Below are 15,190 nucleotides of genomic sequence, written 5' to 3' on the forward strand. Positions count from 1 at the left end.
ATTGTAGCAATACTTGTATGTATACACTTGTGAGGGGAAAGGAGTTGTGTTAAGTTTTTTTATAATTTTATTCTTAGTACACTTTACAAATTTCCACTTAATATTTGTTTAAATAGCTGATATTAGAATGGGTAAGAGCCATATACCTTAACACAGTTTTTATGTGTTTATAATTATATCTAATAATAATCACAACTTCTATCATCAGAAAGTTTTACGTTAATAATGTATCTATGAAATATTTATGAATATTGTTTTAAATCAAGAGAAGAATTTTTAGAAGTGCCCTTTTCACAGTTGCATAAAATTGATGAAAAATAATTAAGTAAGGGTTTTAAAGAGAAAGTTAGACTTTTTCAATATTAGACAAAATTTATTAGGTTGTGTGTGGCATTTTGCAGATTGCAAATTATTTATTCAGTGATTTATTTAAATTTAGCTATTACAGGCTAACTGTTTGATTACAATTACTAATGAAAATTGAATTTTGAAGCATATGAAATATATCAGTCCTACTGCATAATATGTCATTTTTTGGTATCATCTGAGAGGTAGCTGGTCAAAATGAATGATAAAACTGGATTCTGATACTTGATTCAAAAAATTGAGAAACAAATGTTTCATATCTTTTCAATACAATAAGTAGGTTGAAGCATTCATTATCTTAATAAAGAGTTAATATATTATATTGTTATTACAGTTTAGTTATCTTTACTCATTTTTATTTCTAAACACATGGCTGTATTATGTTAGTGAATGTTTTAATGCTGGTTTTTTTTATCGTAATGTTGACCTTATTTTTGAATTTAAGAATACTTAATGCTTATAACCATTAAATAAAACTCTTATTTCCAGGTCGAGAAAAGTCTTCAAAGTGGATTTCAAGAGGGTATGAAAGTTGAAGTTCCCCTTAAAGATGATTTAAATAATTATTGGGTAGCAACTATTATTACTGCTTGTGGTCCACTTCTAAGGTATGTTATACCTTCTTATGGTAAAAATAAATTGTTTTATATATATGATGAATCTTAATCTTGTGTAATATCTGATCATGTACTAATTTAACATATGTTGTAAGATGAAAGAGTATGTTAGATTGGAGTACTGGATTGTATTATTTGATTTATGTTTGACAGGTTGCTATCTTGAAAATCTGCCAAGCAATCTTATATAAGTGTGTTCATGAAAATGAAATTTTTGTATTGTAGAGGGTATTTGTAATATTTAAGAGTAATTGACTATTTCTATTAAAATTCTATTTAAATTAAAGTAGAATTAGCATTTAGAGCCAGCAAAAAAAAAATTATAAAATTATTTATTTAGTTTTTGGTCATTTTTGAATAACTTTATTATCTAAAAAAAAGTATTTTTTTGTTCTGTGAACAAGGAATAGGAAAAGAGCTTGTGATTTGATTTGAATTGTAATTACTTCTGTTTGAAGTTTAATAAAAAATTCTAATCAAATTGAATAACTACTTATACATAAAAAAATGAGGATCCATTTTGAGTTAATAGTTGAATAGCAGTATTCAAGAAATGAAATAATTGATGATGTTTAAAAATAATTTTATTGAGTTTAATTTATAATATATGAGGTATATGAGGGTGAGTCAAACATAAACCTGAATTTTTGTTATCATTGATGCACAGCTAATGGAGAAGGGCGTAGCTTCTCAGTGCTGTATGTGCGGATGCGTGGAGGGGATCTCACTATTACAAAGCCAGCTCACTACTTTTTTCTAGTCGGTATCACAATGACAGAGCAGGAGGTATCATTTTGCGTTGTGTAATGTATTATTATTAAATCTCTCATGGAAGAAGGTGTGAAACCATCCCAAATTTTGAGAAGGCTTTAGGCACAGTTCACAGACAACACACTTAAAAAGACTCAAGTGTATGATTGACATAAGTAGTTTTTGGAAGCGCGAGAACTAGTTGAAAATGGTCACAACTTCATCCAAGGAGAAGTGCTACTGCTAAAAATGTTCTCATGGTTCGTTGCTATATATGACCAAATCAGTTGTAAAAATTGCTTCTGAAATCAGAATAAGCTACGGTAGTGTTGAGGCAATCATTACTGGCAATCTTGGATTTAAAAAAGTAGCAGCACGATGAGTTCCTCATCTTCTCACTGAAGGTGATCTAGCTGTATTGGCTAGAGGTGTGTCAATGGTTATTGAGTCATTACCAAGCTGAAGGAGAATTTTTTTGCATCAAATCATGACCTACATAGAAACTTGGGTGCACCATTACACCCCCGAAAACAGGCAAGTATGAAGTGGTGAAACAAGGGAGAAACTGCACCCATAAATGCCAAAACTATCAGTTGGAAAGGTTCTGGCCTCAGTATTTTTTGATTTCAAAGGAATTTTGCATGTTGATTTTCTCCATGAATGTCATACAGTGAATTCTGTGTACTACTGCCAATTTTTAGATGAAGCAAAACTCACATGACATCAAAAAAGACGTCAATTTCCAATCTGAGACGTCATTCTGCTTCACGACAATGTTTGGTCCCATACCGCGGCTCAAATTCAAGAAAAAATTGCATCCTTATACTGCACTACACTGGAGCATTCTCCGTTCAGTCTGGACTTATCGCTCTGTGATTATTATTTGTTTGGGCCACTAAAAGAAGCACTTGTAGGACAGAAATTTGAAGACAATGCTGCTGTTGAAGTGTTCATGTGTAATTGGTTGATGTTATGCCCATCTTCATTTTACAATATTGGGATCAAAAAGCTACCTATCCTCTGGGAAAAATGTGTTTCCAAAAGAGGAAATTATATAGAAAAATAATATTGTAATAAAAATACATATTACAGTATTATTTTTCTTATCCTTCAGAAAAATAATAAAACAAAAATTCCAGTTTATGTGATTCACCCTCATATAAAGTAATTATTTATTTATAAATGCAACTACAGGAGTATTGTAAGATATTTTATTACATTAATTACTATAGCAGTAGATGATTATAGCAGGATTAAGTGATTTTTTTTGCAACAAATGCTGCTTTTTATATCACTTTCATAATTGTCTATATAATATTCATTAATAAATTGAGACTTTTGTATTCAAAGTACTTCAGTTATAAACTCTAGATATTGAAACAAAATTATTCTGTTCTGTTTTGAGTGCGAAACCAAAAATCACTGTCTTGCTTAAGTTGTTCTGTATGCTTAAAAGTTGTAATAATAGGATAAAATTTTAATGAAACTGCAAAAAAAAATTTAATTAATGATTCACATACTTGAATATTTTTATTTCTCCAGTTCTTTGTTTGGTAGGTGTTTGTACTTGGGCGCCTCAAAATACTGCTAAAAACCGTAACTTCTCCATTTTGTACAAGTGTAATTTAACTGAGGATGATAAAAAACTGTTACTTCGTGGACAAAATTAGTTATTTTATGCTGTTAAAATTTTTTTACACAATTCAGTCTGTTTTGTTTTTTAATAAAGTTACATTTCAATATCCTGTTTCAATTTTTTTCTTAAATAATTTACATGAATCTTTTCAGAATTAAATTTTTACTTTTCTGATTGAAAAAAAAAAAAACAACTTAAATTAACCATATAACAAAGTTTTCTTATGTTAAACCAAAAAATGTGTTATTTCTTACCCCCTATTTTTGTGTTTTACATCCGATATTTTTAAAACTAATGGTTGTACAGTTCTGGGACCCATTTTTTTTTAATGTTTTTAGGTTAAAAACCATATGTAACGACTAAATTTGCCTCTTATTTTACTTGTAAGAATGTACCTGAGTACCTGAGAATGTAAAAAGATAACAACTGTAAGTCTAAAGAAATATTGTTAAGTATAAAAAAGGTTGAAAAGAGTAAAAACAGTTAAAATCGGAAGGGAAATTTAACAAGAAAAGTTCAAATAAAACCAAGCACAAGCAAATTTAATTAAAAGATTGTAAAAGAAAGGAAAAAGACTGAAAATATGACATCACCTAACATTACAATAATAATATAAAATTTGGTATTTATAAATTAAATAGAAGTTGAGGTAATTTAAGTAAAAGAAAAAAAACAAAAATGGTAGAACCATAATGATAATGGAGGGTGTGATTAAGCTGGATGGGAAGACCCATCCCAATAATGTTCTTGCATGTGCTTTTAGAAATTTATAAAACTGAAATTTTGTATAAAAATAATTTACGAAGGTATAAGAAATACTTCATTTTTAATTGGTATAAAGATTTCTTGTAACTTAAACTAAATTATTATTTTTTTGTTAAACTTCCAAAATTGAAATTGACTTTTCCTAATTTTTAATATTGGATTAACTAAATAAAATTATATAATTTAGCAGTCAAAGTGAAGTTTTTAACAACTAGACTTCACAGAATTTTAGTAAATATATTACTTTTTAAGGTAAGTTAAAGTTAGCATAATGACTGAACATTATGTAAGGTGATTGTTAAGTTGAATTGTAAATGATTTATGACCACTTGTAACATACATGTAGGCTAAATTCCCTATTGGTAACTTGTCTCTACATGAGTCAAATTACTCCTCAAAGAATATACAGCCTTTTTTGAGAACATTTAAGATTTTTGCAGGCCTCCATGGCAAAAAGTTTGCAATACATTTTTTCATTCAAATGGTCTTAAATTATAATCCCAGTCGGTCTATAAACCTAGGTAATTTTACTAGAATAGATCTACCAGGAAAGAAGTGGTTTCCCGTTATTTTAAAAATTAAATTAATATATTGTGATGCAAACTGAAAACCTCCTTTTTTTGAGGTGGTTAAAAATATAGTATTTTCACCATTTTATTTCCTATGTAATTTCCATCTGTGATACGGTCTTTGGAGATAAAGAAAAATATGACTCTTACAGTATTAAGTGGTGTACTTAAATGTCAAAAAGTTGTAGTTATTAATATGTAATCTTTACCAGTGCTTAATTATGTCATTAAAAAGGATTTACAAAAAAATTTCTATTATATAATTAATTTAGGTTGATTAGTCACAAGAATTATAATTTTTGGGTTAATTTTATTCACCGATCGATGAGTAAATAAGTTAACGAAAATTTTGAAATGATTAAATTGTTCAGAGTTATTACATCAGGAGTCTTAAACCTTTTTTCACCCTTAGACCAATATTTCTAATATGTTCATTTGTAGGACTGAATTGCCATCTTAAGTGAAAGATATGTCAATTTTCTTTTAAGTATGTTAAAGAAAATTTTTGAATTTTTTCTGACATTTTTTTATGTGATTGTATTTCAATCCTTTCTTGTATAATAAATTTATTAATTAACAGTTATACTATTTATTTAAAAAGTTAGTTTGTAAAAAGTTTTATTTGAGAAGAAAACTGAGATATACCCATTTGGTTTAGGAAGTTCCTAAACTGTTATATATTCACTAAATTGAGTTCTGTGGTGTTTATTACTGTAGTTTATTAATGATTGAAATTAAATACGATTGATATCAGTCTTTTATATTTTAACTATTTTGCATTTATTTAACAAAGATTCTTTTTTATAACTATTTTTTTTTCTGAGTTCATGGACCACAAAAACACTTTTGAGGCAGGCCATGGATTTGAAACTCATCTGTTAATTATTTAATTCTTTATTAAAGACGACTATTGAGGGGATCATTAAAGGAAAATTTACAAAGCAAGATGTAGGCTGGAGTACATAACATAAATCATGGATGATACAAATTGCTCAAACTAGGAAAACAACTACAGAGAATGGCTCAAGAGAAAAGGCTGTGAAAACTCATTGGAAACCAGCCTGCAGATTGATAACAAGAGAAATAGAGACCAACGAAGCTTTAATCTAATTTCTAAGTTTTATTTAAAGGAACTACCTGTGATTCTGTATTTAAACAATTCATTACACGAAAAAAATTATCTAAATTCATTTGTAACAACATTCATTAGTGGCAGTTTTTGGTTTTCCGGTGTGAGGACAATTTCTTATAGTGCCGGCTTCTTCAAATTGTTGTACTGTCTTGGTCACAGTTTACTTATTGGGTCTGTGTTGTGAAATCATACCTCTTGTAAAGGCTGTACTCTATCACTGTACCCGTACATCAACTGAGTTATTCTTTTGTGTTTCACTTAAAGGATGCATTATTATTTGATAAAGCTAAATGAAAAAAGAAGGAAATAATAACATTTTGCACTAGAGAACAAATATTTGAACCACTACAACCTAATTCTCCAATACATAATTAATTTAGAAACGATCTAATACTCTACTTATATGTTGAAGTAAGTAAACAAAATAGAATTTAGTAATTTTGATTGTTGTAACATAACACAAATTACATTGTTATAATGTAATAGTTGATATACTACCCTAAGTTTGTAATAATTTTTTCAAATTTTAACATTTTTTAAATTGTTAAAATTTTTCAAAAATTTATTGTGTTAGGTAATTTTTTACTGAAAACATTTATCTAAATTTTAAAGTGAAATATTGTAATAAATAAAGTAAATAATATCATTTGACCTAACCATTTAAATTGTAGTAGTCAATTTTTTTTGTAATACTGCAAATTGTTAATTATTGATTATTATTTTTATTTATTATTGTGAAGGCAGTTATTATTTTTTTTAATATTAAAATCATGTATCATGTCTACCTTTCTATTTAAGAGAAGATTGATTCAGTATTCTGACAGTCTGTGGTGGAGTGGTAGCATCTTGGCCTTTCATCCAGAGGTCCTGGGTTCGAATCCCAGTCAGGCATGGCATTTTCTACACGCTACAAAATATCATTTCTGTAGACTATGTAGATACATAACTACATAACTATGTAGATCCACACTTGTTTCTACTTTCTAGTATATCTCAGTTTTGAAATACAAAGTCATTTATTCCTCCCCTCCCCACCCCACAGACAATATATATATATATAATATATATGCTATATATATTTAGCAAGAGGCTATAGGTCAAACATGAATGTCAATTTCTATATTAGGTTAGAGCTTAAGAGTAATGGGAAGTCTGGCTTTACCTGTTAGGCACCTCAGCTGCTAATTTGATTTTTAGCTCCAATAAAGAAGTGGCTGCCAAGTTAGTTGATAAATTGTGTTATCACTCACTACAGATGGACACGTATGGCATTTTTCTAAGGAAAAAGATATAATGATTAGGAGAGGGGAAGGAAGACAAGGGAATATTTAATCCAGTAGGAATTGATTGTAATTTAATGTTGTCTCTATAAGTGTGATAATTCTTTGTAGAAAATTTTGTAATAGCTATTTAGGAATTATCTTTTAACAGTTAGGTGGATAGATGAATGGACACATGCCCAGATTTTGTAATATATTTAATTTTTTGAGTATTCCAGGCAATAGATTGGAGTTTAATTTGAAATACTTTGTAACTGTATTTACATAGGTACTGACTGATCTGAACCCAATATTTTTTTTATTCTGCATTTTGTTGCAAAAAAGCTACTTTTTTGTAAAACACTTTAAGAAGTGTGTCTTCTAATATTGAAAAAAAAAAATTATTTAGAAAAACAAAATTTTCTTAAAATGCTTGGTTTTATATCATCATGTTTATGTTATTTTATGAAAAATTCATTTACTTAAATAATTGCCATTGCATCTTTAATATGATTTAAAGGATATTGTTTAGTATAGAAATAGTGTAGTTGTGAGAGTATTATTGGGTTTAATTTTTTTGTAAGAAATTTAATGAAGAAATATATGGGACATAACTAAAGTCTTGTGTGAAAAAATTTTATAGTTTTCTTTTGTTTTTTATAATAGTTTACGTTATGTTGGTGATAAAGAAGATCGCAGTAAAGACTTTTGGTGTGACACAATGAAAAATGAGTTGCGTCCATTAGGATGGACTGAATCAAATGGTAAAATACTTGTTCCTCCTAGTCATTTAAATGGCATTATTTCACATAAAGATCTTAAAAGCATGTTGAAAGGATCTCGCACAATATCACCTGATCTCATTAATTCAGTAAGTCTGCCTATTTTATTTTAATTTAGCTCCATGTTTGTGATTTAATTTATATTAAATTCATTAGTGAAAATTATATTTTGGGATTTATGTTGATTAAGTATTATATAGTGTGTCTTAACATTTTTTTATATTATCTTAATGAGTTGTATTTACAAAATTACTATTTATGACCATCTTCTCAGTAGTTCTGCAATCATAATTTTGTCTATGTGAACTGACTCCTTTCATGTTTCAGCAAATTTCCCTAAGGCTGTTAGGAGAAGCTAAGGCATATTATGTTTACTTCATGTTTTTTCTGTTTAAGTTGTTGAAGTTAATCAGATTGCTGATCAAGTGTAAAATTTAGTTATCAGTTTTCTGCATTCCAGAAATATGAAAATAGTTGAAATTTTCATTACCATGTACAATAGCCTGCAAATTAATCTGAACACTGGGAATTTTTTTTGTTTATTACTGTGTTGTGGCTATACTGCTTGATTACACTCATTCTTTAAGTTTTTTGTGTAATGTGAGGTTATTCTTTGATTATTTATCAATTTTTACATTATGAATTGTGTTTTGTGAAAGCTTATTTCATTTTTTATTAGAAAGTCATATTTTTGTGTATTTTGTTGTGTGTGATTTGAATATAAAAGGGTGAATCAAATTTAAATGGTAATTTTGCTCTTCTACACAGCAAGCAGTTCCGAGTTGGATGGTGGAGTAGGAGGTTAAGTTTGGTGTGTTAGAGAGGGGGAACCAGCTTGGTTAGCTCCTCTGCTCTGTTCTGTCATTAGTACAACTGTGAGTGAGTACGAGGTTCTGTTGTCTGTTGCACAACGTATAATCATAAACTTTTTAATTAATGAACATGTTAAACCCGTGGAAATTTTAACTCGTTTAAAGGTACAGTTTAGATATGTTACACGTCCCAGAATTGAGTGTATATGTGAGCCAGACAATTTAAGGGCGGGTGAGAAAGTGTAGAAAATGAGTCACGATTGACACCCAAGGTTAAGTATCACAGCTGACAACACTGGTGCTGTTTGAGAACTTATCAAAGGTAATCGCTGGTTCACTGTTGAAGAAATTGCATCAGAAGTGGGTTTTGTGAAGTGGGAGCTATGGGGGTGCTCAGTCCATTATCACTGATCATCTTGGCTTTAGAAAAATTAGTGCTCAGTGGGTACGAAGGTTGTTGACTGAAAATCAAAACAGGTCTGTGAGAGACTTCTGAATCGATTTCGGCAAATAGGGTATGCATTTTTGAGGTGCATCGTCACATGTGATGAGATGTGGGTCCATCATTACACTCCAGAGTGAAAAATGGAGATTAAGGAGTGGCAAAGGACGGATGAGGGCTTCTCAGTGAAGGGCAAAACCCGCCTGTAGCCGGAAAAGATGTTCCAACAATTTTTTTTAATTAAGGGGAGGTTTACTCATTGATTTTCTCCACAATCAACGGTGAATGTGACTTATTGTCAGCTGCTACAGTCAACAAAAGCTGCACACTTACACCAAAGATGGAATATGCCAATCAGAGATGTCATCATTCTCCATGACAATGCCAGGCCACTCACTGTGATTTTGACAAGGGATATATTGGAAAGAATGCACTGGAAAACCCTTGGTCATTCTCCCTACAATCCCTAGATTTGTCCCCTGTGACTATTTTTTGTTTGCATCCCTGAAAAATCACTTCAAAAACAATGACAACGTCAAGGAGTGCATGTGCATCTGGTTGGTGACTACTCATCCTCAAACATTTTATGAACAAGGAATATTCAAGCTTCCTAATTGTTGGTAAAAATTGTAATTGTTGGCAAATTGCGTAGGAGATGGAGAAATGATAAATGATATGAATTTTGTATATTACACTAGTCAACATAAAATTTGGAACTGAAAAGGGAGTAGGTGTTCTATATAGAATTTTATATGCTGAATCTGAGTAATTATTCCAAAACAACCCATCATGTAACGTTCTTACGTTACAATCCCTTAAATTTATTTGTTCCATCATTCGTTGAACAAACAATACAAATAAGTTTTACATCTGTATGTTTGCTTATTCACATCTGATTTATATTGTGATGCATGCTGTAGACCTACACTTGATACATAACTGTCAAATGATGTCATTTCATGTCAAGCAAGACATGTACAGGCATGTGAGTCAAGTAATGAGTAATTCAACATGATGAAATTTTCTTCAGTATGAGTTCAGTTCTTGGTATGACTTGCTGTGTTCTTTAGTTGTGATAGTGGTTTTATTGTACACATATTATAAAGATTGTTTCATAAGTGATGCCATAAATTTAGTGAAAGATTTTTATGACAGAACAACTTTTAGCTTTAATTCTATTATACATACGATGTACTAAGTTGTGTGTGTATTTTGTGCTGTGTTTAATTCACTTCATGATGAAACAATTGTATGAAGTATTTTAAATAATTACGTATTTATAAATTAAAACTTAATTATTTTTGTAATTAAGTAATTTCCATTCATTAAACCTTCATTCACTAAACTTTACTTTCATTTATTAAAACATATTGAATTTCACAATGAATAAAAATCGGGCTTGTAAAAATTCTCCAAATATATTTTGTTTCATTTGCGGAGGATTGTCCATGAAAAATCAATGAAAACCAGTACCGAATCTGCTGTAAACTGTTTACAAACATTATTTTGACTATCCCTTGGGAGACCAAAATAAATCCTGGGTTCCACATGTAGCACGCATCAAGTGCCATATTAAATTAACCCAGTGGTTAAAAGGAAATAAAAGAGCATTTGTCTTTTGTTGTACCTATGATTTGGTGAGAGTTTACTAATCATTATGATGATTGCTATTTTTACTTAGCAAATGCTATTGCTTTCAACTTAAACAATAAAAGCAGAATTGCATACCCAAATATTTGTTCAGCTATGAGACCAGTACTTCATGGTGTTGATTTTCTGATTCTGATTGCTCCAACTTGGAAAGAAATGCATGATTCCCCAGATGGCTCAACTGATGAACCTCAACTTTAATAGATGTTAATTACATTCCAGAAGAATCAAATACTGAAACTCACCTCACCTCATCATAAGCAGAACTGAGTGACCTACTTCATGACTTATATTTGTCAAAACAACATGCAGAACTCCTAGGAATGGAGTTCTGCATGTTCCTTAAGAGGAACTCCTCTTAAGGAATGGAATTTATTAAACAAGGATATTAAAATTTCAGTATATAGAAATTGAAATGAAAACTGATCAAAAAAGAAACTTTAAGCAGTGTTGTTGCATAACTCAAATAAGTTTTCTTTTATACTGGTAGCACATGTTGTAGGAATGAAAGAAATATATGAAAGTATGTCAAAAATTTTAAAAGCTATTTAAGTATGATGAACATTCATGGCGAATCATTTGATAGGGCTTCTTCTTGGTCTCCAGTGTGAATTTATAAAATATATGTGTTTCTTGTGTTTGTGGATAGTCAGGCTACAGATAAATACTTCACAATTAAAGACTGGCCAAAAAGAAATCAGTTTATCCCAGGAAAGGAAAATGCTGTCAATATTCTCCTTCTCGTAGCAGATCGTATTATTTTACCTCTGCATATAAAATTAGATCTGATGAAAATTTTGCAAAAATTTTGTTTTTTGCAAAAGCATTAAATAAAGATGGAGATGGCTTTAAATATTTAGCTGAGGTTTTATCACAGTTAAGCGAGGCCAAATTAAAAGAGGGAATATTCATTGGGTCACAAATAAGAAAATTAATTTGTGGACATATATTTAACATCAAACTGAATCCTAAAGAACTAGCAGCATGGAAGTCATTCAAAGTTGTTGTTACTGGTTTTCTTGGAAACAAAAAAACTGAAAACCATGATCAGCTTATAAATGAATTCTTAGTGAACTACAAAGATTTAGGCTGCAGAATGTCTTTTGAAATTCATTTTTTATATTCTCATTTGGATTTTTTACCTTTAAACTTGGGTGACATCAGTGACGAACAAGGAGAAAGGTTCCATGAAGATATATTGCACATGGAAAAACATTATCAAGGCAGATGGGATGAATCTATAATGAGTGACTACAACTGGATAATAAAAGGAGAAGACTTCACTGAACATAAAAGGAAAATAAGAAAAAAGAGATTAAGATAATATTGTGAAAACTTTCTCATTCTGTGCCTTCGTGAAAAGGACTTTGGATTATGAGCTACATGGTCTTTTTTTGCCACCAGCCAGGGGAAGTCACCTTGTGATGGTATTGGTGAAACTGTCAAGCGTGTTGTGACAATAGCAAGGCTCCAACATACTTCTGGTGATGTTATTGATAACGACCAAAGATTCTTTGATTTTTGCAAGACAAAAATATAAAATTCATTATGATTAATAAAAAAAAACCAATGATAGAGGCATGCCAAAAACTAGAGGCCCGTTTCGCCAAAGCCAAGGCAGTTCCTGGAACAAGTAGTTTTCACCACTTTGAACCCAAATCTGAAGACTCAATTGCAACAAAACATTAAGTTTTGATGAAAACTTCTGCACAGTCTTCAGTTATTGTGGAGAACACCCATCAGTGAAGATGTCTGACATTGATGTGCACAACTATATTGCCTACACTTTATGATGACCAGTGGTTTTTTGGATTAGTTTTATCAAAACATGAAGATGAAGGTTACATTAAAGTTAAATTTCTGCATCCCTATGGGCCTGCTCTGTTTTTTCACTGGGCCTCAAAAGAAGATAATTGCTGGGTTTCTGTTACCAGCATAATTTCACGTGTCAACCTCCCAGTCACAAGCATCCAGGAGAATGTATTATTTTCCTGAGAAGGAAATTACTTCAGTCAACCTTCAGTGCAACAAGATGTTTAAACAAACACAAGTTCATAAATAACATGGTGTTGGTGTTTCGTTCAAAACAGTTTTATTGTAAGAAACATTTACATAATTCCACTGACATAACAGGTGTAAATAGTAAATGAGCTTATGTCAAGATTTTTAGAAGACTTTGTAAGTTCTTTCATTCACAGATTTTATTTAATTCGTTCGTTGTATGTTAACTTTAGTCAAAATGAAATTATACACTTTTAGGTCTTAATCTTTAAAAATGGTACTAGTACTCAAACTTATGTATGATTTTATGTACTAAATTAAATAAATACAGATGGTAATGTATATTTTAGGAATGAACCGTAAATTGGTTTATAGGATCTTGATACTATCTCAATAGTCCAATGATTGCATCATATTAATGTGAATTATTTGTCAGTTGTTTCATGATGTATTAAATATATTGGCAGTCAAAAAAAACACACATTTTCTTCCAGAACCTACTTGCTCATATTTTTAGGATTATATAAAAAAATACTTTGGTTACTGTAGTGTCTTTTTAATTTTTTATGCTGCCATTTTAAAATTTTATGGTTTTTCTTCAAAAAAATTATGAACTTCAGGTTTGAGCTTATATTTACTGTAGCAATTAAGAGATAAGTTGCTACATGCATTTTTACCTTATTCTGTGTATTTTTCTGAAAATTTTAGTGAAAAAAAACCATTGTGATATGATAAAAATTGACAAACTGATGAGTTTTTTACTAAATCAACGTCACAATCACTAAAAGCCTCAGAAACAACAATAACGCATTTTTTATCAAATTTATACTTGGCCCAGCCAATGTACGAGCTTGTAACATTACAAGCAAACTGTGTATTACTACTCAGCCTGAAAACATAACACCGCATATCAAATCGAAGTATTACTTATTATATTTTGTACGTGGTAATAACTATCATATTTACATTTATTAATTATAAACAATACTTAATTAATTATTTTAAAACCTTTATTTATATAAAATTATTAATTTTTAATAATAAACAAAAGCTTACTGGAATTTTCTTCATGCTTCTAAATCAGACTTCTAGCAAGTTCACCATCTTTGCTAAATGAACACTGTCAATTTCATTTTCACTTTCACTATCAGAGTGTACACGTAAAATATAATGTTCTGTCATGTTATCCATCAGTGGTTCCAGTTTTTCAATATTTTTTACTTTTTTGTAATAGGGTTTCCAGTCATCTTTATTTATGGAATTAATTTTCTCCCTTGTTAATTATTCAACATTTGTGAAAGAAAATGTTGTGTTTTGACTCACCAGATATCTTTTTACGACCTACCATACCATCTTGTTTGAATTCAAATCAGGATGGTACAGTGGGAGTCTAAGAACACGATGTTCATGTTTTTTCAAAAGTTTAGCCTCTGGTAACTACCATTTAGATAATACTTCAGAGGATGAATGAGGTTGATATGTATGAGTGTAAATGAAGTGTAGTCTTGTACATTCTAAGTTCGACCATTGCTGAGATGTGTAGTTAATTGAAACCCAACCACCAAAGAACACCGGTATCCACGATCTAGTATTCAAATCCGTGTAAAAATAACTGGCTTTACTAGGACTTGAACGCTGGAACTCTCGACTTCCAAATCAGCTGATTTGGGAAGACGCATTCACCACTAGACCAACCTGGTCTAGTGCAGCAGCAGTTCTTCACATTTTTGAATGCCAATTTTATGTTTGTCAGTTAATTTACCTACTTTTAGAGCTTCTTTTTTCATAAAATCATAAATATTGATAATTTCACATGCTTGACTCCTAACTTTTTTTTTCTTAACCACGGATTTAAATTCTGCCATAATAAACTGTACTAATAACATACAAACAAAAATAAACAAAAAATAATATGTTACAAAAAATTTGCGAAAAACAGTGAGTAATTATAAAATAATATGATCGCACAAAAATTCTATTCGAATACCTTCACTGAACATGATATAAACTGGACTAAAGTTTATTTCTTTATACACATATTGTGTACTACGAATGATGGATGTAAATATAATCATGACGAAAGACATCATTTCTAACTGCATGTATAAATTTTTATAGGCATGTACATAATACCAGTCAGAGCATTAGTCATTGGTGAAGGATTGTTATTGTTTACAAGATTGTGTAATTCAGCATTTTTATAATTGTAATAAATGCAAGTGGAAAGAATTGAACACACAACAACATAAATGTATTGTTTGGGTGCCTGTATTGTTTGTAAATTGAATAATGAAATAAAAATAATAATTAAGTGCAAAAAAAAGTGTTTTGGAAAACAGTAATAAAATAAAATGTCAGCATGTGATGTTACAAGCTCATAGATTCGGTGGGGCAGCTATAAAAAATTAA

The 15,190-nt window shown here is 30.1% G+C and overlaps 1 protein-coding gene across 3 annotated transcripts in view; it reads left to right on the forward strand.

Annotated features, from left to right (window-relative positions):
- The window catches only part of LOC142322027 (scm-like with four MBT domains protein 2), a 108,717-nt gene that overhangs the window by 35,021 nt on the left and 58,506 nt on the right, over positions 1-15,190 (forward strand). For 2 of the 3 annotated variants that reach the window (XR_012755766.1, XM_075360625.1), the window contains exons 3-4: positions 856-974; positions 7,761-7,965. Coding sequence is in view for 1 of the 3 variants with exons in the window: in XM_075360625.1 (XP_075216740.1) it covers positions 856-974; positions 7,761-7,965 (324 nt within the window). In the remaining 2 variants the exon portion in view is untranslated. Of the gene's footprint in view, positions 1-855; positions 975-7,760; positions 7,966-15,190 lie in introns of those variants that run through there. The other variant, XM_075360627.1, reaches the window with a different exon arrangement.

This window comes from Lycorma delicatula, chromosome 3 (assembly GCF_047948215.1).
Source record: "Lycorma delicatula isolate Av1 chromosome 3, ASM4794821v1, whole genome shotgun sequence".
NCBI classification, from domain to species: Eukaryota; Metazoa; Arthropoda; class Insecta; order Hemiptera; family Fulgoridae; genus Lycorma; species Lycorma delicatula.